This window comes from Lasiosphaeria miniovina (genome assembly GCF_030549165.1).
Source record: "Lasiosphaeria miniovina strain SMH2392-1A chromosome Unknown B0T26scaffold_2, whole genome shotgun sequence".
NCBI classification, from domain to species: Eukaryota; Fungi; Ascomycota; class Sordariomycetes; order Sordariales; family Lasiosphaeriaceae; genus Lasiosphaeria; species Lasiosphaeria miniovina.
Genome location: NW_026848221.1, coordinates 415,191 through 436,495, shown reverse-complemented (window position 1 = coordinate 436,495; position 21,305 = coordinate 415,191). Strand labels below are relative to the sequence as shown.

The following is a 21,305-nucleotide window of genomic DNA, read 5'->3' as shown; positions in this document are numbered from 1 at the left end:
TCAAAAGGGAGAAACGTCACATGCTAGAGATCAGCTTGACAGGGGTTGATCGGCTTTCCTCCAGTGACAGCCCTGAACAAGGGACGAAAGTTGACCTGTGTCGAGGTGTTTCCGGGATTTGTTCTAGAACTTCAGCGGCCCTTGACGTGCAACCCCTGGCGAAAGCAGTTTCGATCCCGATTGGTCCTGTATGGCCAACCCAGTGCACCGCCACGAACGTTTGCCACAGCTGGTGCACAACTTTTTTGAGTGGGTCCCGTGGGCTATTGGTCAAGCCACGGCTTCCCTTTTTCCCACTCGGATATCATCCAAGGTCTGCCTTGAATGGGCCCCTGTCCGGCATATGCATGCCAAGATGACGCAGCCCTTCTCGCCACAACACCAGTCCTTTCGAGATCTGCATGAGATGTCGAGGTTTAAACTAGCTATGATGCTCACCTCGGACCACGCGCGTCAAGCAATGCCCTGGGAACCAATGGTTTGGATACGAGAGCAAGAAAAGAAAAAGCAAGATGCTCGGCCTCCCCATTGGGGCTGATGCAACTGACATATTCCCTGGACCGTCACTAGCGTACCCACTCGTAGTACTGTACCTGGTGCATTTGCTTGTCCGGTGTTTAAGTGGGCTTATTATGGAGTAGACGAACAACGACATCCGCCTCAAACAATTCACCTGCCTTGCCGGGATTTCGCAGGCTTGTCTTTTTGCCCAACTGGGCCGGTGCAGTTTCTCCCCCATCGCCACCATCCACCATGTGACTCACTGCTCGGTCGCCTCTTGGACTGGTGGAAATCCGATCAGAAGGCAATGGCATTCTCGAAACGGCATGGAGCTGCCGTTGGGTTACTCCCCCGGGTCGCCACAGACCCAGCCACCGGTTTTATCGCTGACGACCTCACCTCCATTCCCAATCCTGGCAGACCATTCTGGCTGGGTGCTCGCGCCGGCGACAGAGGCCGCGTCCATTTCTGGCGACGGAGTTCTCATTACCCCCTATTCTACGCAGGAACCCCTGTGCTCGACCATTTTCGCACGGGCAGTTATTTGGTCATACTATGGTTACGAGCCAAAAGAAAATACTCCTTGTCATGTACCTGTGGGGCGCCCCACTTCCACCCATCAGGTTCTTTCTACGACCTTCTATTTACCAGAATGCTAAAATCCGACGTTTCACCCCTAAATTCCACCATTCTGCATTTCAAATCGTCATCTTCGCAATGGCTCGCCCAAAAGGGACCTCTGGAATTAAGCAACTGACCCTCGCCGACCATACTCGCATCCGTACGCTATACTTCGATAGAGGCCTCTCTAAGACCGAAATCCAAAGCCGGCTCCCCTCTTTTACAAAAGCGCAAATCCGGTAAGCGATTCGAGAAAAAGAGCCGAAAAAGAGACCTAGCCGCCCCAGAGTTCTTTCGCTAGAGCAAGAGAAGAATTAGTCGAATTTATTTACTCAAGTAAGAAAAATCGAAGGATAACCTTCCTCGAGCTCTCAACTATTCTTTTTCAGCAATCTTCGGAGTCTGGGTAATTAAAGAAGCCCTCTACCGCCTCGGTTTTCGTCGTCGTATCGCTCGTCAGAAGCCTCTACTATCTAAAAAGAATCGTCAAGCGCGCCTAGAGTAGGCCAGAGAACATATCTCCTGGACTCCAGAGTAATGGAAGAAGATTCTTTAGACAGATGAAACGTGAGTAAAAGGAGGCCATTACCGAAGGCAATATGTTCGTGGTACTCAAACTACGTAGGGATCCTACAGGTCGAAGGGTTGGTAGATCTACCGGGGGTAATGTTGTGTCTTCTCTCCTCCCTCCCTCTCTCTGCGGAACTAAGGTAGGTTCTGCGTGCGACCGGGGTTTTTGTGTGTGGTGTGAGGTCCGCGCGCCGCACGTGCCTACTTGCACGTGCGTACTCGCGCGATCTCTGCTTCCTCCCTGCTAGTGTGCGGTCACCAGTATCGCTATTCCAACACAATACGTTATACGCCGGCCAGGAGAGGAATAGGATCCGACCTATATAGTAGAAAGGCACTAGCAGAAGCGAGGCTAGATGTTTTGGGGTTATTTCTACGGCTTAGTTAAAGGCCCTGGGTTATTCTGGGAGAAAGAATGGGGCAAAATCAATAAGGAGAGCTATTACAAGCGAATCGTGCCTATTATTGACGGCTGGATTCGCTTTCGGAAGCAACATTCCGGCGAGGAGCTTATTCAAATATAGGATGGGGCTCCTGGTCATACTACTACGGATACAAAAGCTGAATTAGAGGCCCGGGGAATAAGAATCGTATCCTGGCCAGTATATTCGCCTAACCTGAATCCTATTGAGATATATTGGAACTGGATGAAGGATTATATCGAGGATAATTAGGGCCTAGAAGAGAATCCTTCTTACGATAAACTCAGGAGGTACGTTAAGGAGGCCTGGGATGCACTGCCGGAGTCGTACCTGGCCGAATTACTCGCCTCAACCGGAAAGATGCCAGGCCGTCATTGATGCGAATGGAATACATATAAAATATTGATTTTGTATAGTATTTGTAGCCTGTTTGAGTTCTACAATGCGAGGTCTGTATTTTAGGACAGCTCTGCATCTCAGGGTGTCTTTCTTGCATTAGTAGGGTGGTCCGTGCCAGGCCTATTTTTCTTACCCATAACACCATAGTACACTCCGATGGGCGAAATCTGACAAATTCATTGTGGTTACTCGTACATGCTGTTTGTGAACCGGAAAGCTAATGCTTGGTTGGCCTTTCTCTGCCGGTGCCTCTTGTGGTGCCATCCGTCTTCTCCTTGCAGCCCTCCAAGTTCCAATTATTCCCTATTGCCAGACTCTGTCCCCAGCTCAACGCAAGCAGCTCAACGCAAGTCCAACCCGGCCAGTCGCTATTCCTTATCCTTGCGTCTATGTCCCAACGAGACGTGTTCAGTATGGCCCTTCCAAACCGACGAGAAGCAAATAATTCCGTGACGGACTCTGATATAGAAAACCATGGATCCTACCATGTCTCTCTTCGTACAGGGAGCGGCGGCGTCCATGAGTTTCTGGTAGTAGTGATTCTGTCATCGCTCTAATAAAGCAGAGTAATCGATATCTCACAACACAACGCAGCAAAATTTCCGGCCGCGACATTCCCTGCGGAATTTGCCAGCTAGGAGGTGCCATGCCGAAGGTAGTCGATCGAGCAATCAAAGCTTGTCGTCGGCCTCCACATCCGTCTCCTCGTCGCCAGCCTCCGCACTTTTCTCCTTGTCGTTGGTGTCAAGTGCCGTCTCCTCGTCGGCCGAGTCATCTCCGGCGGTTGCGCTCTTGCCATCCTCCGAAGCTTTGAGTCGCTCACGCCACAGGTCTCGCAGCGCCACCGGCATCTTGTCAGTCTCCGCCCACCAGGAGGTACGCGCAGGTCTGTTCATGGCCAGCAGCCAGTTGATGTGGGCAGTCTGCCGCGAGAAGGCGCCGCTGCCGCCGCTGCCGCTGGTACCGTCACCATCCTCGCTGTCAGTGTCTAGAGTTGTGTTGCTGTTAGCCTCGCAGCCGACTCCCTGTCCGTGCTAGAACTGTGGCCCGCTGATATCTTACTGTCTCTGCTGCTGCTCGTCGCCGTTGCCGCCTGCGACAGTGCTGGCGATCCGGCCGCACCCGCCTCGCTTCCCGTGCGGCTGGTGCCTGGCCGGCCCAGCAGAGCCCCGAACCGCCGCTGCGTGGCCCTGTACTCACGCTTCAGCGCGCACAGCCGCTCGCAGTGCTTGTGGTACGGCCCATGGACAACCGCGCGCAGCTCGTTGGCCCCGTAATTGCGCTGGATGTTGACCGTTCGTTCCTGCAGCTGCACCGCCTGCAGCTGCTCCTCGAGCCATGCGTCCTGCGTCGCGGATGTCGACGTCTGCTGCTGCTGCCGAAGTTCTCGCAGCGCTTTGAGCGTGGCGCGCTTGTGATCGCGCAGCTCACACGCCCACCGCCTCTGGGCTCCCTGCCGCGCGTTTCCCGCGTCTGGCTGCAGCTTCCAGGCGGCGATCTGCACCTCGGCCGCGGCCATCTGACCCTCCAGCTTGGCCAGCGTCGCTTGCTCCTGCGCCGCCCAGTATCGTGCCGCGCCGCGGTCGAGCGCGGCTGCCAGCCCGGCGGTGACGGATGTGGCGGGCGTGGCTTCTTCCTCGTCTGAGAATGGGGCGAATACTGTGTTAGCGCACAGATGTGGCGATGACGTGGGGGTTAATATGGTCATGTTTGTGGTCTTACCGCCGGCGACGGTCTTGTCGGACTCGCCCTCTGCACCTCCCACCCCCGCGGGTGAGGGAACAGGAAGGTACGCCATCACGATGCAAAAGCTGCGACGGCGGCGGGGGGGGCGGGGGGGCGGGCACGGCGCCTGAGGCGACATCATCATGCTCGAGAGACTCCATTTCCGATGTGACGTTGTTGAGATGAGGTTGTTGTGGTGAAAGAAGTGTGTGTGATGTGCGGGGTGTGCCTTGCTAATTTTGGTGTGTTTGCGGGAAGAAAGAGGAGGCTGAACCGACGTTGACAAGTTCGGGCTCGGGACTCGCTCGCCGGGGACGTGTCCGGGAAGACTAGGCAGCCCAAGTTACATAGAGGGGGGCCGGGCGTTTGTAGTCTTTTCAAAACCGTACGACGGCAATTTACCCGCCTGTATTTTGGAAAAGAGAAGAGCAAGAATAGGGCTGAATGACCGCTAGACACTAGCCGACGGTTCAAGAAGTTTATTTCTGGAACAGTGGAACAGTTATGGTACCCAAGTTGAGATGAGGGGAAGGTGGTTTAGGTATAACGCCCTACTGGTTCGTATGCAATATGCGCACGCTTGACCGGGGGGGTGGTGGTTTTGCGCCACAACGGGCCGATTCCAGTGAGACCCAAATGACTCTTCTTGATGAGACAAAGTTGAGCGTAATGAGGCTAGTTGGGTAAACAAACAAAAACCACAAAGCAGCATATACCAATGCTTTGGCAGATAATGCGGAGCAAACAAAACAAGCAAAAAGGTCGGCGGCGCCGTTGCAGTGGCTGGGTTTCGTGTTTGATCACGAGATGCTTCTTTGACTCAAGCCGGGCTAGAAACAGTGTACCACAAGGAGTATGAGACGGTTAGTGAGCTACTGCTCGAATGTCGTAGTAATCACATTATAAGAGAGACTTCCAGATGATATTAGCGTTCTTCAGTCTCATAACCTCAGCCGGGCAGTTAGGTACCGGGTTAATTTGTGACTATGAGTAATTATGACATCGATGACATTCTAGCTGGAACCAATGATGAGGCACCTAGCACTGACACGAGAAACTCAAGCTGGGGCGATGTATTTGTTGCGTATATAAATAGCTCGTGGATCAAGCGATAATTGTCGAGCTACGTGGTGGTAGTCCTGGAAGTGACTTTTCCTCGTTTTCTTAATGTGCTCTTATTAGGAGGTGATATTCTAGGTAAGGTCGCAAGTCTGTTTAACTCATTTTCGAAGCAACTGTATTGCAACGGCAGAGTAACGAGAGTGCAATGGGATGATAAATAAATGCTTTTCTTGAATCTCGCAGCGATTCCCTATCTTGGCGATGTTCCAATGTCGTTGTCGTTGCCCACCAACTGTCAGTACGTACGGTTAGGGTTAGGGTCTTGGATGAAGCTTGGCAGGCTTGGCATGTGGAGCCACTGTAACGCTTGTCAACGGTTAGCGGCTCACCAAGGGCCAGGGCTGCCCACAGTGACGTCAGGCGCGTCATCCGCTGGGGCACTCCCCAACGCCTGCCTGAACCGTGACCCAAACAAGCGTCATCTGCATGAATCGGGGCAGGAGCAGGTTGGGATGAAACACATGCAAGAAAAGACGGAGACGCGCTTTCTTCGTTCTTTTCGGAGTGCCGCGATGGGTGGTTCATGAGCGATTAACAGTTGAAACGAGCCTAGGCCGCACGTTTGCTTACCTATTTTTTTTTCCTATTTGCGCCTACGAACACCCTAGGTAGTTCTGTTTGATCCAGATCTACAACGTACTTCTACGCTCAGGAACACGATAGAATGGATGACGTGGAAGAGCGGGGCCCCCGGAAGGCCCACGGCGGCCCTTACACGTCCAAACACCCCGTGCCCACCGTCCAGGGCTACCGCGAGCACCGCGCCGAGCTCAAGGAGCGCCAACAGGAGACCGAGGACCTCCAGAACCAGCAGGACCAGGATGATGCTGCAGGACAGCGGGCTGCAGCCGGCGATGCCGGTGACTCGAGGGCCAAACGCGCATATGAGTCGGTCAAGGCCATCGCCAAAAACAAGGATCGCCAGGCGGCCGTCCACGATCCCTATCCGACCGCAAACCGGAACCAAATTTCAGGTCCGCCGGGAGACGACTCGGAGAGTGGCGCCGTCCAAGGCGGCCATGACCCGAGGCAGGAGGACGTCGAGGGCTCAGAGTCAGACAACGATGGCAGTCGCGACCAGCCGGATTCGAAGGACAAGTCGGCGACCGAAACCGTCGCCGCCTCAATCGACCCAAAGGAGAAGCGCAAGGCTATGAAGAAGACCAAAAGGGGCGGGGGCGGCAGGGAAGTCACCGACCCCGTCACCCACCTGCCCATGGTGATCCACGACATGACCAACAAGGATCTCGGCGCAGTGCCCGAGAACGAAGCGACTGTGGGAGAGACGCCGCACACCCTGACTGGCCTCGGCGGCGCCTCAAAGTCGCAGCAGCAGCTGGGAAAAGAGAAGGCGGGTATCGACAGTGGTCACCAAGGCATGCGCATGATGTTCCCGCCGCCCGAGTTTGAAGACACGAAGCGCGAGATGGCCAGTACTTACCGCACGGCTCTTGTCGCTGGCCTGGCGTCTGTTAGCTCGCTGGCTCTGCTCGCCATCGGTTTCATCACGCTTCTCCAGTCAAGCTCCAGCCACCACTCAGCTGGCGTGGGTGGGAATTCGTGGCTCCACCGCCCCGGCGAGGGATACCGGAGCTGGTGGTTGTGGCCATCTGTTTTGGCGGTGCTCGGATTGGCGGGTGCTGGCTCGTTCGGCATTGTCGTCGCCATTTCTGGCTGGCTGGACAAAAGAGTCGAGGACGTCTTCGAGGACGAAATATGGGATGCCGCGAGGATGCGCGAGACGGAACGGAACGGCTCGGGCACCGAGCTGCCAGAGTCGGCGGCCTGGCTGAACAGCATGCTGATGTCCATGTGGCCACTGATCAACCCCGACCTGTTTGCGTCCCTGGTCGACACGCTCGAGGATGTCATGCAGGCGTCCCTGCCAAAGGTTGTGCGCATGGTGAGCGTCGATGATCTCGGCCAGGGTAGCGAGGCCATCCGTATCCTGGGCGTGAAGTGGCTCCCTACCGGTGCTGCGGGCCAGTCGGTCGATTCGCAAGGCAACCGCAAGGCGAGCAAGTCGAGCAAGTCGAACGACCGAGCTGCGCCTGGCGAAGGAGAAATCGACAACGGCGATGACGGCAAGCAACAAAAAGGGGATGGCGGTGACGAGGGCGAGGGGGACGGCAAGGACCGGTCCCAGGATGCAGAGGCGATCCGCGAAGGCATGGAGGCCGAGGAGGGAGACTTTGTCAACATGGAACTCGCCTTCTCGTATCGGGCGAGATCGTCAGGCAAGTCTATGAAGAGCAAGGCGAAAAACGCGCACCTCTACCTCAAGTTCTACCTGCCCGGCGGTATTGCCGTGCCCGTCTGGGTTGAGCTGCGAGGCATCGTCGGGATTATGCGTCTTCGCCTCCAGCTGACTCCTGACCCGCCGTTCATCGACCTTTGCACACTGACGTTTCTCGGCCAGCCACGAGCCGACATCTCGTGTGTTCCGCTGTCCAAGCACAGCTTGAATCTCATGGACGTGCCGCTCATCTCAACGTTTGTGCAGTCATCCATCGACGCGGCCCTGGCCGAATACGTGGCGCCAAAGTCGCTCACGCTGGCGCTCAAGGAGATGCTCGTCGGCGACGACTTCAAGAAGGACACGGTGGCGCGCGGCGTCGTGCTTGTCCACATCAAGCGGGCGCGCGATTTCAAAGACGGCGACGGCGGCTTCGGGCCAATGAAGGGATCGAGCGACTCGTACGTCACCGCCTCGTGGGGGAAATTTGGGAAACCGCAGGCGTGTACCCGCATCATTGTCGACGATCAGAAGCCAAACTGGGACGAGTGGGCGTCTATTCTCGTGTCCCCCGACGAGATCAACGCCGACGAGACGCTGCGGCTGCAGATCTGGGATTCGGACAAGCACACGGCCGACGACGACTTGGGACGTGTTGAGCTCCGCCTCAAGGAGATTATGCACGATTCAAAGACAAAAAACCAGATGTGCGACCGGGAAGACGAGCTGAGGGCGGAAGATCCAGACGAGAAGATGCCCGGCAAGATAATGTGGTCTGTCGGCTACTTTGCCAAGGCGCATATCCAGCAGACCCAGCTTGATCAGCAGACGGTCGACCCCAGCATTCGCAGTCTAGACACACTCAAAAAGCAAGTGTCGGAAACGGCAAGGTCCAAGCTACGGGAGGCGCTCGATTCCAAAGACACGTCCAAGGAGCTGCACCAGCAAGAGGTGCAAGACTGCAAGGAGATGGAAGATGCCATGATCATTTCGGCGCCGCCCTTGGACGATCTGCCGAGCGGGATCCTGAGCATCCAGATTCACAACATGACGGGGCTTGAGGTGGCTAAGCCGAACCGGAGCAGGACAAACGGCGCCGGGGACGGCGAGGACAGAGAAGACGAGGCCGAACAGTCGGACGACCTGCCCGACAGCTACTGCACCATCATCCTGAACCACACCAAGGTCTACCGCACGCGGACCAAGCCCAAGAACGCCAAGCCCTTCTTCAACGCCGGCACGGAGCGCTTCGTCAAGGACTGGCGAACCGCCGAGGTCATCGTGTCAGTCCGCGACAGCCGCGAGGGTGAGAACGACCCGCTCCTCGGCATCGTGTACCTGCCGCTGCGGCGCGTGTTCAAGAAGCGCAGCCAGACTATGGCTACTTACCCCCTTGCCGGCGGCATCGGGTACGGCCGCGCACGCGTCAGCATGGTCTGGCGCAGCGTCGAGCTCAAGATGCCCCGTGAGCTCATGGGCTGGGACTACGGCACCATCGAGGTCAAGGCTCCCGTCAAGATCACCAGCGCCGACTTTCCGGAGCAGCTCCGGCAGTGCAAGCTGAAATTCAAGACCAAGATTAACAAGGCCAAGATGCACACCGTCCAAGACGACGGCGGCAGCAGCGGCGGCGGGGCGTGGAGGCCCAAGAAGCAGACCGAGGAGGGCGTGTTCCTGGGCGTTATCAAGCGCTACGCGGCGCCGCTCGTCATCGAGTTCCGCCATAAGTCGGTCCTGGCGGACGGGTCGCCAGGGCTGGCCGTGCTGTGGCTGGGGTCGATTCCGGACGAGGAAGAGTGGACGGTGACGCTGCAGGTGTGGAAGGGTGGCAAGAAGCAGCTGCAGCGAGCGCGCGCGTGTGCCAACTACAACGGGCTCGACGACGGCGAGAAGCCCCTCGGCGAGATGGAGCTCACGGTCAGATTCTGGCGCGGGCTGAGCGGGTTCCACAAGGCGTACTCTCACCGGTCTAGGAACGCGGATGTTAGGGGCGTCATGGAGGTGCTAGACACGGTCAATGATGAGAAGATGGCCGAGGGCGAGGGCGAGGCCGAGGTCGATGATCAGGGTGCCAAGGACAGCCACGGCGAGGTGGGGGCGAGCAAAGACGACTCGTTTTCGGGCCTGGGGTTTGATAGCGACTCGGGCTCGGACACTGACTCGTCGTCATCCGAGTCTGACGAAGACGGCGACGGACTAGGGAAGAAGCAAGAGTCGCGCGAGGAGGCCGAAAAGCGCAAGATGCTCCGCAAAGCCGGCGACAGCTCGTCGTCGTCGTCTTCATCTGGTGGAGAGTCGGATCCTGAGGGCGGCGGCAGCGGGAGGAGCAAATCGCTCGCCAAGCCGGTCAAGAAGCTGCCGGCTAAGCTCAAGCAGCAGACGTCACCGCTGCTCAACTGGAAGGGCGGCAGCGACGACGACGGGACGAGGGGGGTCGTGTCGCAGATGCAGGACTACAAGCGCCACCACAAGCAGCTGCACCGGCAGCACAAGGGCGTGATGCAGTGGAAGGCGGCTAGGACGCTGGACTGGATGGCCGACAAGGTCAATGAGGGCAAGGGCAAGGCGGTCGATGCCTTTCACCACAGCGACAAGGGGCAGGGCATCGAGACCGAGGTGTGATGGCGGATGGCGGATGGCGGATGGCGGCTGCGTCGATCATGGGTTGCGGCAATAATTATTATTCGGTTGGAGTTTGAATTGCTAATTATTCACCTAGGACGTCGTGTCAACGAAAGCCATTTTCACGTTTTTACCCTCAACTAGTGTCTCGACCAGAATCTCTGGCCGTTGGGTGCTTTCTTGGACTTTTTCGTCCCAGCTTAGCCTCACTATCCGGCCGGCTCCATGGGTGCCGTCTTGGCTCCATTCCAAGAAACCTTTTGAAGTCGTAAGGGTCCTCACCGGATGGACCTCTCTTTCATTTGTTATTCTGCATCGACCTGGCCGAGCGAGCGAGGTGAGTGACAGACGGCTGGCCGTTATCCTCGGCTCTCTTGCTTGGCGCGGATAAATTCCGCACCGTGGTGCAAGGTTAGGCTGCTCGTGCACCGCTGATTGGACGCTGGCAGGGCTGATCATTAGGGGGTGTTCAGGGCCGTGAACGCCCAATGACGGCAGCCGACCTTCGATTATCGGCATCTCAACGGCAACCACCCGACGCAACCGCCCGACGCAACCACTAGAATGGATTTCCAGCCACGACGGACGGCTTCCGACGACAACGAGGGCGAGCGGCGGAAGCGTAGAGCGATTGCGCAGGGACAGAGGGCATGCGGACCGTGCCGGATCCGCAAGGTCCGGTGCAGCTACGAACTGCCCTGCCAGACTTGCAGCGACCGACAGCACCCGCAATTGTGTATCTATGATGCCCCAGTGAAGCGCGTCCTCCTGGCGAGGCCCGCAGCCGCGATTGCGACTGCGACTGCGACTGCGACTGTGAATGCAGCTTTCGCTGCCCACAGTGTCCAGCTCGCATCTCCCGTCTCATCTGCCTACTCGGTGACGCCGGGACCGCCAACACCGGCCCCGGGACAGCCAACATGGACGCCTTCCAGAAGCGACTGGGACCAGCTGGTGGCCAAGATCGACAATTTGGAGCAAGGGGTGCGGGCAGTGCGCGACGAGCTGGCCCGCTGGCCCGCGGTGGCGACACACGAGTACAACCCCGCCGCCAGCCAAGACTCTCTCTCGTCCAATGACGCCAATGGAGCCGACCCCGACTCGGTCTCGCACCCGGACGGCGCCGGCACTGGCGTCGGCGCCGGCACTGGCACCGGCACTGGCACCGGCACTGGCGTCGGCACTGGCACCGGCACCACGCAGGACGCGGTGCACTCGGTGCATCCCGTGACGGGCGAGCACGTGTTCCTCGGGGCGCACTCGGTGCCGGCCATGGCCATGGCCCTGGCCCTGAGCCAGCAGCAGCCCGAAAACGAGCCGTCGGCGTCCGTGTCCATGGTGCGCGACCTGCTCGACAAGAGCGTGCTGCCCATCTTCACCCTCGACAACGACAGCACCACGTACCCCTTTGTCGACCTCTGGGGGCTGCCCCACGCCTCGCCCGTGCGCATCGAGAAGCTGTGCGCCATGCTGCCCTCCGACTCCGAGTGCCTGCAGCACGTCCGCCAGTACCGCGACACGGCCCACGTCCTCTTTCCAGCCATCGTCAACATGCACCAGTTCGAGTCCGAGGTCACCAGGTTCCTCGTCACCCGCACCACCCAGACCGCCGACCCGGCCCCCCTGCCCCTGACCGAGCAAAACGTCTACGGCAAGACCGTACACTGGCTCGGCCTCTTGTTCGCCTGCCTGGCCTCGGGCTACCAGTGCTCAAACCTGTCGCGCCGGGAGCGCCAGCTCACCTCTCAAGTCTACGGTGCGCGCCTTGCTCACCCTCCTTCCCAGGCGTCTTGGTGACTTGCTGACTCTTCAGCCTCCACAGTCTGCTGCGCGTACGAATGCCTGCGCATCGTCAACTATCTGTCGTGCAGTCAACTCGACGACATCCAGAACCTCCTCGTGCTCGGGAATGTGATATCGAACTCGATGAACGCCGGCATAGCCTGGGCGCTGCTGGGTGCGCCGACATCTTGCTGCTTTGGTGCCGTCGTGATAAGAGCTGACTTTGCAAAGGTTTGACAATCCGGCTGGCACAGGGTATGGGGCTGCACCATGAACCTCTTTCGCGGGATCTGCCGAGCGAGGAGAGGATCCTGCGGCACGAGATCTGGTTAGTCTCTTCCCGCGAACCCGACAAGCTGGAAACTTGAGCTGATCATGCCGAGGAACAGGTCTCGCATCATCTGGCAGGACAGCTTGCTGTCCATATCCTACGACCGAGCGACTCCCACGGCAAACCTGACACGGTGGGACACGCCGCACCTGGCACCGCCCGGTGACGGCTTTTCGTACACAGAGTGCATGCTCCAGCTGTGCACCATCGCCCTGGACGTCGTCGGCAGCCGCACCCAGCGGACGAGCTTCCAGCGCGAGCTGCAGCGCATCGAAGAGCGCCGGCGCGAGGTCGAGGCGATATCGCAGCAGGCGCAGGCGCACCTGCGCGAGCCGTCGGCGTGCGCCCTGATGAAGGACCACCTGGAGCACTGGAACTGGCGGCTGCACCGTTCGTACGTCGTCTCGGAGCTGTGCCGACCCATGCTGGCCAAGCAGCGCGAACACCACCACCACCACAGCCACGGCCACGGCCACGGTAACAGCGACGTCGTCGTCGCCACCCTGCGGCGCGTCTGCATCGATGCTCTAGTCGACACGGTCGACGCCTTCGCCAAGCTGCAGAACCTGACGGCCTTTGCACGAACTTCCTGGGCGGCTGTCCACCGCTCGCTCGGCTCGGCGCTGCTGCTGGGAATCCTGGGCGAGCCGGCGCGCAGCGAGCGCGTGCGCCTCATGCTCGACCAGCTCGTCGCCGTCATGCTCAGCTTCGAGTACGCCGACGCCTCCGAGATGCCCGGCCCCGTCACCCGCGCCGTCGAGGCCCTGCAGCGCTTCAACATCCAGGACGGAGCCGCGGGAGGGGACGACGGCTCGCAGGCCTCGCAGGGCTCGTCTCCCTACGCCCAGATGGAGCGCATTCTCTGGGGCGCGGACCTGCGGCTGTCTACGACGTGGGGCAGCGACGGCGTTGCGGACGAGCTCCTGTAGCATTCGGGTTTAATTCTATAATTTCACGTCAACCAGGCGATGGCCGGGCCTGGGGGTTTTTAAGGGATGCCGCCCGGTGCCGTTTCTTACTCACTGCCGCTACCGCGACTAAGCGCCATCTGCCCACTTGCTGCAATGATGCGGCTATTGTTATCTCGTCGCGGTTACCTAAGTCGTCTAGACCTCGAATTAGTGTGCCGAGGTGGAAGTTTCGGCGGGCTCGGCGATCTCGGCGGGCTCGGTGGCCTCGGTGGTCTCGGCAGGCTCGGGGCGGGCGGTCGCAGTTTGCTGTCGTCCCATTGGGTCGGCGGCCCTCGGTCCTGCACCGAGCCTCCCGCACTGTGGTAGTAGTGCTTAGCGAGTGCTTCGTCCCGCCCGTGCTAGCGTCCCGTGCTAGCGTCCCGTGCTAGCGTCCCGTGCTAGCGTCCCGTGCTAGCGTCCCGTGCTAGCGTCGTCCGTTGAGACTCCGCGCCCTGCATATAGAAAGTCGAAAGTCCCCGAGTCATCCAAGTCATGACGAGCCTCGCAAGGATCACCAAGCACCACACGAACAGGACCAAGTTTTCTGCCACTCACAGCCTTGTCTCCAATCGGACATACCAAAGTCAACCACATCATCCGGCATGGACCCCCAATTCGATACCATCAACCTCTCGACACCGTGGTATAACGACACGGCACTCATGGCGAGTTCTCGTCTCCTCGTTCAACAAGATAATAATTACAATGCTAACACGGCAACTCAGTTTGACGACGACAATCTATTCTGGGAGCCGCTGACAACTCTCGGCTCGGAAGCACCCAACGACTCTGCCTCCTGCCAGCCCGCCAATCTCGTCTCGCCCGAGACCGACCGCGCGTTCGCGTCTAGCGCGTACAGCTCGCCCGCGGACGAATTCTCTCAAAGCCCGTCGTCTTCGTCTTCGTCATCCTACCCGTGGTCGCCCGCGCTCCAGCCCGCCAGCCTCTCTCTGAGCAGCAGTATCCGGCTCGGCGCCGCCGACGGGCTCGACTTCGACCTTGGCTCGCCGCTCGACGCGCTCAGCCCCTGGAACGACAGCCACGGCGAGGACGACATGGGTTCTAGCTCGACCCCCAACCCGCCCACGGCCACTAAACCGACGCGGGCTGCAAGCCCCCAGACAGCACCTGCGCCCAAGCTCCGCGCCAGCCGCATGCGCGGCGTGGGCAAGACGACGAACAGCAAGGGCAGTAGCATCAGAAGCCTGGCAAGCAGCCACGGCGGTGACGACAAGCGCCGCCGCAGCTGCCACAACCTGGTCGAGAAGAAATACCGCAACCGGCTCAACCACCAGTTCGAGCTGCTGCTGGCCGCGCTGCACGAGACGGCGGCGACGATGGCGGCACAGGCCGACAATGGGGATGGGGAGAGCGACACCTATGCTGATGGCGCTAGCCTCGGCGACGGCAGCAGCACCAAGACGCTCGGCAAGGCCGCCGTGCTGCAGCTCGCGCGCGAGGCCGTGCTCGGGCTCGAGAGGCGCAACCGCGGGCTCACGGCGCAGCTGGAGCGCATGCGCGCCGTGGTTGATGGAAGGGACTGTTTCTACGGGGCTGGGACGGGTGCGAACGTTGCTGGGACGGGTGCGAACGTTGCTGAGGTTACGGAGATTGCTGCTGGGGCTGGGGCTGGGGTGCGGAGGGCGGTTGGGCGGAGGAGGATGGCTGTTTAGTGACGGCTTGGTCGGGGTAGACTCCCCCCTTTGTGACTAGGAGCGTGGTGTTTGGGTTTATATTCGGGCCTGTTGTGTTTTATACAAAAGCGAAGGATGCCAGCTGGCTATACCTTGGTCTGCTTGAGTTTCGTCTGCCATGTCAATGGCACAGAGCGTCATTCCCAGGGCTTTTCAGAAACTGAAATTGAATTCAAGAAGAGCCAAAACTGATTGAACCTTTTCACCCCTGCTGTTGTGCCCAAAATTGCAGACTCTTTTATCATTCGCACCACTACATAATTATACACACAAACACAAACACATACGAACAAACTCACTACCCCTTCGGCAGAACCTCATTCACCCACTCACTCTCAAACTTGACCCCGCTCAGCTTAAACAGCTGCGTAATCGGACAGCGGCGCTCCGTCTCACTCACAAAATGTCTAAACCCCGCCGCCTCGCTGCCCCCGGGAATATCCGTCTGCACCTTCACCTCCACAGCGACGCCCTCCCAATTGGGATTCCCCTCTGCCGCGCCGCCGACCAGCACGGCCTTCGGCAGCGCGCCGCGCACCGTCACGCTCCAAACCCCCAGCGCAACCCCTTGGTCGCGCGCCACCACGCTGCCCGTCACCTGGCTGCACGCGCCCAGGCTCGCCAGCGAGTACGCCACGGGCGACGGCGCCGAGTCACCACCGCCGAGCGCCGTGTACGTGTCCGACGGGATCGTGTATGGCTTGTCCTGCACCGGGACGGTCTGGAAAGTACCCCGCCCGGTCCCGTGCACGGCGACGGGGATGGTGGGGAACTGTGCGGATGTTGATTGCGCCCTGCCGAGGAGCGGCTGTGCGGATGTGGATTGTGCCCGGCCGAGGAGCGGCTGGGCGGCGCGGACGGCGCGCCTTGCGAGGCGGGTGGGCTTGCGTGGAGGCAAAATATCTTATTGGGACTGCATCATATATGTTTACAAGAGTGTTGCACGTGTTCTAAAATTATCGAGAGCTCTTGTTCGTATCAGGGTATTTTATCTCTCCTAGATACAATACAGCCTCTCTGTGAGATGAGAGTTGCGAGCCGCGAAGGCTGAGTCGCCCATTGGCTGAGATCTCTATTCCGCGCTCGTCGTCTAGTGACAATTTCTCAAATGGTATGGGTACACAAAAAGTCTGGACCGGGACAGCTGAAGAGGGACCGTCGTCAAGGCAGCATTGGCGTCAGCTGCCGCACACGCGCACACGCGCACACGCGCACACGCGCACACGCGCACACGCACAAACCGCGCTCAGGGGATGGTTTTAACCGAGCAGAAGTTCGCGTTGATGCCTGTGGAGCAGAGACGCGTGCAGCCAATTCCGAGATCAGCCACCTTGATGCACTGGCCATTGGTAACCTGCCTGATGAGGTCGCCCTTGCAGCCGCTTCCATCGTTTCTCTGATAGGCGAACCAGACGTCGGAGATGGAGTCGGTCTTGATGGTCTTGACATTGGCGGGAATGGGGGCATCACCGTCGCTGAAGCCGTTGAAGACGACCGAATTGACCTGGTTGGAACTTTAATAGGGCTGGAGATTAGCACGCACTGCACTGCACATTCATAATCGTGCGACATGTGGCGAAAGGCGTTGAGAAAAGGAAGCGAATCAAGACTGGATGTATTGTCACATACCAGTTGTCGTCGTCGAACATCTTGGTGGCGGCGCCGAAGGCGGTGCTCGCGAGGCTGCCAATCAAGACGAGGGCGGCGGTGGTGCGCATATTGACTATGGGAAGAGACCGAGTCCGAAGTCGAAGTGGTAGCGTGAGGCTATTTGGTGATCGTGTTTGCTTTGGATAGAGCCGCTGTCGGTGTTGTTGTGCCTGTTGATCCTTGTTCTCTGAGGAGGAGGCTGGGCACATTTATGCTTCCATATGAAGACGGGTTCGGACTCCATTCTCAAGACGCGAGAGGGCCATAATACGTCCCCGTTTATTACAGTCTCAGTTGTTGGCCTTGTCCCATGGTCTCGGCTCGTCGACTCTACGTTCTGTTTCGGGGGACAAGGGCAAGTAGATGCTAGGAAGTACCTGCCCGGCGATGAGAAGGCCGCTGGCGTGGTATTAAGATCCGGCGACTGTGTTGGTTGTTGTGCTTACCAGCGATAAGCTTATCCCACGAAAAGACCATATAGTGGGCCGCGAATGATTTCATGTTCGGCCCGCTTGCGTCAGCCCGCGCCGAGTTTGGTAATACGAGCGAAGGATTTGCCGTTAGACTCCACAACACTACGCTACACTAGTGCTGATTAAGGTTGTTTTCTGGACCGCCCGTTTCGGAAAGGACTTTGAGATGCGGAGGCATTCTGCTGACTGTGCCTGACGTGGTCATGTTTGGGATGTGTGAAGGCGTCAGACCCCGCAAAATATGCACGCCACGGTGGAGATTTGATGTTTTAGATTACGAACTTAGGGGTGGTTGGGATATGGAACAAAGGAGCGAGAAAACAAACACCCCAAAAAACCGCCCAAAAAACCGCCCACAAAAACGGATGTCTGCTGCACAACCTTCAAACATGCAATATCAGGCTTCTTCATCCTATTTATACTATGTTATGGCATGATCCGCCATCTTCTGCTTGGGCGCTACCAAATACTTGGGTCCGTATACCTCCTTTGACCCTCACGTACCTCACATAGTTCTCACCGCCTCTTGTGCACAACGAGGTTCTCACCAAACACCGCGACGACAATTTCGTGCTAGCAGCCGTCCAAATTCCCCGAACCAAGGAAGCGCGACACATTTAAGCTCAATTCCAAATTTAGACACAAACAGTTGCCAGTGCACGTGTGTCAAGGCTCCTGAGACCTGGGCCCTTCACAGTCTCATATCCACCCTCAAACTTATCACATTTACAAAGGAGCTAGTACAAGTGCACATGCGGCCTAACACATCAAACCAAACCGCCGAGTCAAGGTCGTCCCATAACCTACATGAAGTCAAGACCGCGGCCGATAACACGACGACGAGCGAGCTGGCCGAGATTTGGCGCTTCTACGTCCAGGACGGTGCCGTCATCCCCAACTCGGTTACGACGGCCAACGCGGCCGTAGCGGCGCTGACGGGCGGCTACCGCGGGGCGGTCAAGCAAGACTTCTGCGAGGCGCGCAACAACGCGTCCAACTCTGTGCGCCGGGGTGGTCTGCCAGCCATGGGCCAGGCGCCGGCTCGAGGCATGGTCCTCGTGCTCAGCCTGTGGAACTCGCTTGGCACCATTGTGGTCTAGAAAAGGCTGTCCAAGGTCAATGAGATTAAGACAAGTAATTACCTCGCTCCCGGAAGGAAGTGCTGCCATGGTTCTTAACGACCCCCGGCCCGACCCGCATGATCGACAGTCACGTATTCTCCCTCATAATCGCTGTCGTCTTTCTCGCCTGGCACCTTTGCACCCCTTGACCTGTCCAACCCGGACTGCTCAACCGACCTGTTCGCCTTCATGACGACCAGGTCTAAGAGATCTTTCTGGTCATCCATGTGGGTCTCAAGGTACTTGGACACCATGATGGTGTCGACTGCCTCCTCGTCGGGCTGCTCGTTCTGCGCATCCGCCTTGCTCTCGATAATAGCCTCCCGCGTGCCGGCCGGCAGGTTCGATGAGAGCTCGCGTCGCACGTCGTCGGTTATCTAGAAGCGGCCAGAGGCTGTCTGCGATGCAACAATGTCGCGGACTCGTATCGGAGGCCTTGTCTCTCTTTGATCCTTAAAAAGACTTGTGGTACGTGTTATTTTTCTGACATCACCATGGAGCTCGGTGTATGCTCTCGACGCACTCAATTCTATACACTCTCGCGGGGGCATTCTAAATCTTAGAACGACGGGTGGTGAAAAAATCGACGAGTATGCAGAAACCGACGGGGATGTAGAAACCGACCGTGGTACAGAAAACGACAATAGATATGAATCCTGATGAGTGTAGAGCATCATATTTGGTGGACTGGCCAAGTTTTCAGAAAGAGCGGCGTTGTACGAATCAACGGCGTGGGCCACCGAGCCGTCCTGGTTTGTTGCGACGAAACTCGTCCATCTGCTCGTCACAGTACAACTTTCACAGGCGGATAGCATTGCGGCTGGCCGCCGAATCACTGGGGCTTTCCTTTACGCTCTGCTCCTGGTCCGCTCTGAGGCCCAGATCGACCAGGGCAGCTTTGACGGCGAGATGCTGTAAGCGACTCTGGGTGGTCGTGGTGGATACGGCAGGCAAGGTTGTTTTAACAACCTCCTCCTGACTGGCGCCGCCCGCAGTGGCTGTGATTGTAACCTCGGATGGCAGAGCCGCCGGACCGGTCTTGATAAGGAGGAAAACAGAGGTCTGCTTGAAGTGGTGCATCAGGGGCAATTCCGGAGATTGGATGTACTCCAACGAGACTGGCGCGGGCTGCTTGCTGTCCGTATTAGTGTCCGAGAGGAGGGCGAAGCTGTCGTCGTACAAGTTCCGACGGGTGAACTGGGGGCCGAGGTCGACCTGGCAGCTCCACGTCGGCGGCACGAGGGCGCCTTTGAGCATCCGGATCACTCGGTGCTGCCATTTGTCTGGCGTTGCTAGGCCAACCACCTCGCCGAATCCCCCGCCGGCACCGGCGATGCCCTCAATCAGGCGGTGCGACACGTTGTTGCCAATGCCGAGCGCGAAGAGCCGGAAGTCGTGCTCGAGCTTTGTCCGCATGCTCTTGACAAAGTCGATCGTCTGGTTGGCGTTCCAGACCTATCCATCTGTGAGGGCAATGACCTGGGTGGAATGTCCAGTGGTCGCTCTTCTCAGCAGCGTGTTCTGTAGCGCAGGCAGCAGTTCCGTCCCGCCTATGTCGGCCGCGAAGCTCGACACGTGTGAGACGGCCTCGTCCAGAGTGGCCTGACTGTACGGCTTCGAGGACTCCCACAATGACGGAAACGACGTTCCAAAAGAGTAAAGATTGAAGGTGCACTTTTGGGCAAGCTTTTGAGAAAGACGTGCAGCGCATTCCGAAGCCCGGCAATCTTCTCGCCGCCCATAGACCCTGAACGATCAGCAACAAAGATAACCTCGCCTTTGAAGTCCATGTCGGGTCCGCAGTTGCGGAAGAGCTCGCTTGGTTGGATGGTTATTATTAGAGCTGAGTGGCCGTGTCCATTGGCAGGCGATACGAGAGCCTCAGACCGGGCGTTGTCACCCGAGTTGGTAAACAGACCTCTAGGTGGCGTTCCGTATCGTGGAGCTAGCGAGGTGGGAATGGTGATTAAATGTCCCTGTCCGCCAGAGTCGAGCTTGAGCGCATTGATGTAGGTGATGTCTACCTCGACCGACGTCTTCGGGGGTATGTTGCCGATCATGGTCTAGAACACCTCGGGCGTCTTCTCTTCGAGGACGCGGCCGACTCGAGGCCCTCGATGGCGCGCAGGTATTCAATCTTGGACTCCTCGTCGGACAGTACCCTGCCGGTGAGCACGTCCAAGTCCCCAATGTGGAGTCGCATGCCTGTCACGACTGCGCCATCGTAGAGGGGAAATGTATAGTGCGCCTCGGGGATGGCCACGTCGGATATGTTGGTAAACCGCTGTATGAATCTTGACGTTGCAACGGCGCAGTCAACGCGAACGTCAATTGCAACGTCTAGGAGCGGGAGACAGCGGACTTGTCTTGGTTGCTCGGGTTCAGTGTCGGGGGGCCACTGCTATTGAGCTTGTGTCGATGGGTCGGCGTGAATGGGGAGCGAGGCATGATGGATGGTTGACCCGCGTCTAGTTGACCCGCGTCCAGCGCCGTTGGTCGGTCCATTACTAAAGCGGTGATCAAAATTCGGTCAAGCAGTGGGGAAAATCGAAAAGATGGTCTCGGGCGGGATATCTGTCGTCAAACCAAGGCCATAATCGGTAAAGAATACCCCCGAAGGGATCCGGTCCGCCATTCTGTAAAATTGCGGCTGCCAATCAGTGCTCAAAAGGGGGGCCTAAGGATAGATTGTTGGAGGGTGGCAGAGGTTGTCGACAATGCTGGGTTTTGGAATTCGGTGAGGGACGGGGGGTCTGCTCAATGTGAAAAGGAAGCCCTTCACAGGAAATTAGGTATGGCCATGTTAGAGACTGTTAGAATCACTACAACGGAGACAGCTGAGACTCCCAGCTGAATGTACGTAAATCCTTATCCACTAGGAACACGGGACTATTAGCGCTCAGGAAATGCGAGGGAGCCGAGAAGGAGGCGCAAGCGCCCAAAGAATTGTGGATTGAGAAGCAGCCGGAGCTTGCCAACATTCTCATCAACTGCCGAGACGTACTTGGCCACCTCGAAAGATTTGTTGACAAGTACGCCATCATTGACCCTACCGCTACTAAGGAAGGACTAGGAACTCGGAGCTT

General features: G+C 58.1%; 7 protein-coding genes across 7 annotated transcripts; 4 read left to right on the top strand and 3 right to left on the bottom strand.

The window, feature by feature from the left end:
- Positions 1–3,184: 3,184 nt before the first annotated feature.
- On the bottom strand, positions 3,185–4,311 carry B0T26DRAFT_747224 (uncharacterized protein; the record flags this gene model as incomplete). The annotated part of the gene is made up of 3 exons (XM_060444818.1): positions 3,185–3,501; positions 3,576–4,154; positions 4,236–4,311. 3 exons carry the CDS (start codon positions 4,309–4,311, stop codon positions 3,185–3,187), a joined length of 972 nt encoding a protein of 323 aa, XP_060299687.1.
- Positions 4,312–6,024: 1,713 nt separating this feature from the next.
- B0T26DRAFT_737723 (uncharacterized protein) lies at positions 6,025–10,218 on the top strand (the record flags this gene model as incomplete). The annotated part of the gene is made up of 2 exons (XM_060443491.1): positions 6,025–6,906; positions 6,943–10,218. 2 exons carry the CDS (start codon positions 6,025–6,027, stop codon positions 10,216–10,218), a joined length of 4,158 nt encoding a protein of 1,385 aa, XP_060299686.1.
- A 1,147-nt stretch (positions 10,219–11,365) lies between these two features.
- B0T26DRAFT_691898 (uncharacterized protein) lies at positions 11,366–13,511 on the top strand. Its single transcript, XM_060441149.1, has 4 exons — positions 11,366–11,974; positions 12,041–12,175; positions 12,232–12,328; positions 12,390–13,511. Exons 1-4 carry the CDS (start codon positions 11,491–11,493, stop codon positions 13,258–13,260), a joined length of 1,587 nt encoding a protein of 528 aa, XP_060299685.1. The 5' UTR covers positions 11,366–11,490; the 3' UTR covers positions 13,261–13,511.
- A 239-nt stretch (positions 13,512–13,750) lies between these two features.
- On the top strand, positions 13,751–15,166 carry B0T26DRAFT_104489 (uncharacterized protein). The gene has a single exon (XM_060433244.1). The coding sequence runs from the start codon at positions 13,884–13,886 to the stop codon at positions 14,952–14,954; it is 1,071 nt and encodes a 356-aa protein (XP_060299684.1). The 5' UTR covers positions 13,751–13,883; the 3' UTR covers positions 14,955–15,166.
- Positions 15,167–15,273: 107 nt separating this feature from the next.
- Positions 15,274–15,813, bottom strand: B0T26DRAFT_636628 (OsmC/Ohr family; the record flags this gene model as incomplete). Its single annotated transcript, XM_060436845.1, has 1 exon — positions 15,274–15,813. A coding segment is annotated over one exon (540 nt), but the record flags the coding sequence as incomplete, so codon positions are not given.
- A 408-nt stretch (positions 15,814–16,221) lies between these two features.
- On the bottom strand, positions 16,222–16,693 carry B0T26DRAFT_636906 (uncharacterized protein; the record flags this gene model as incomplete). Its single annotated transcript, XM_060436877.1, has 2 exons — positions 16,222–16,489; positions 16,605–16,693. 2 exons carry the CDS (start codon positions 16,691–16,693, stop codon positions 16,222–16,224), a joined length of 357 nt encoding a protein of 118 aa, XP_060299682.1.
- A 1,157-nt stretch (positions 16,694–17,850) lies between these two features.
- Positions 17,851–18,198, top strand: B0T26DRAFT_868246 (uncharacterized protein; the record flags this gene model as incomplete). Its single annotated transcript, XM_060447858.1, has 1 exon — positions 17,851–18,198. One exon carries the CDS (start codon positions 17,851–17,853, stop codon positions 18,196–18,198), a length of 348 nt encoding a protein of 115 aa, XP_060299681.1.
- Between the last annotated feature and the right edge of the window lie 3,107 nt (positions 18,199–21,305).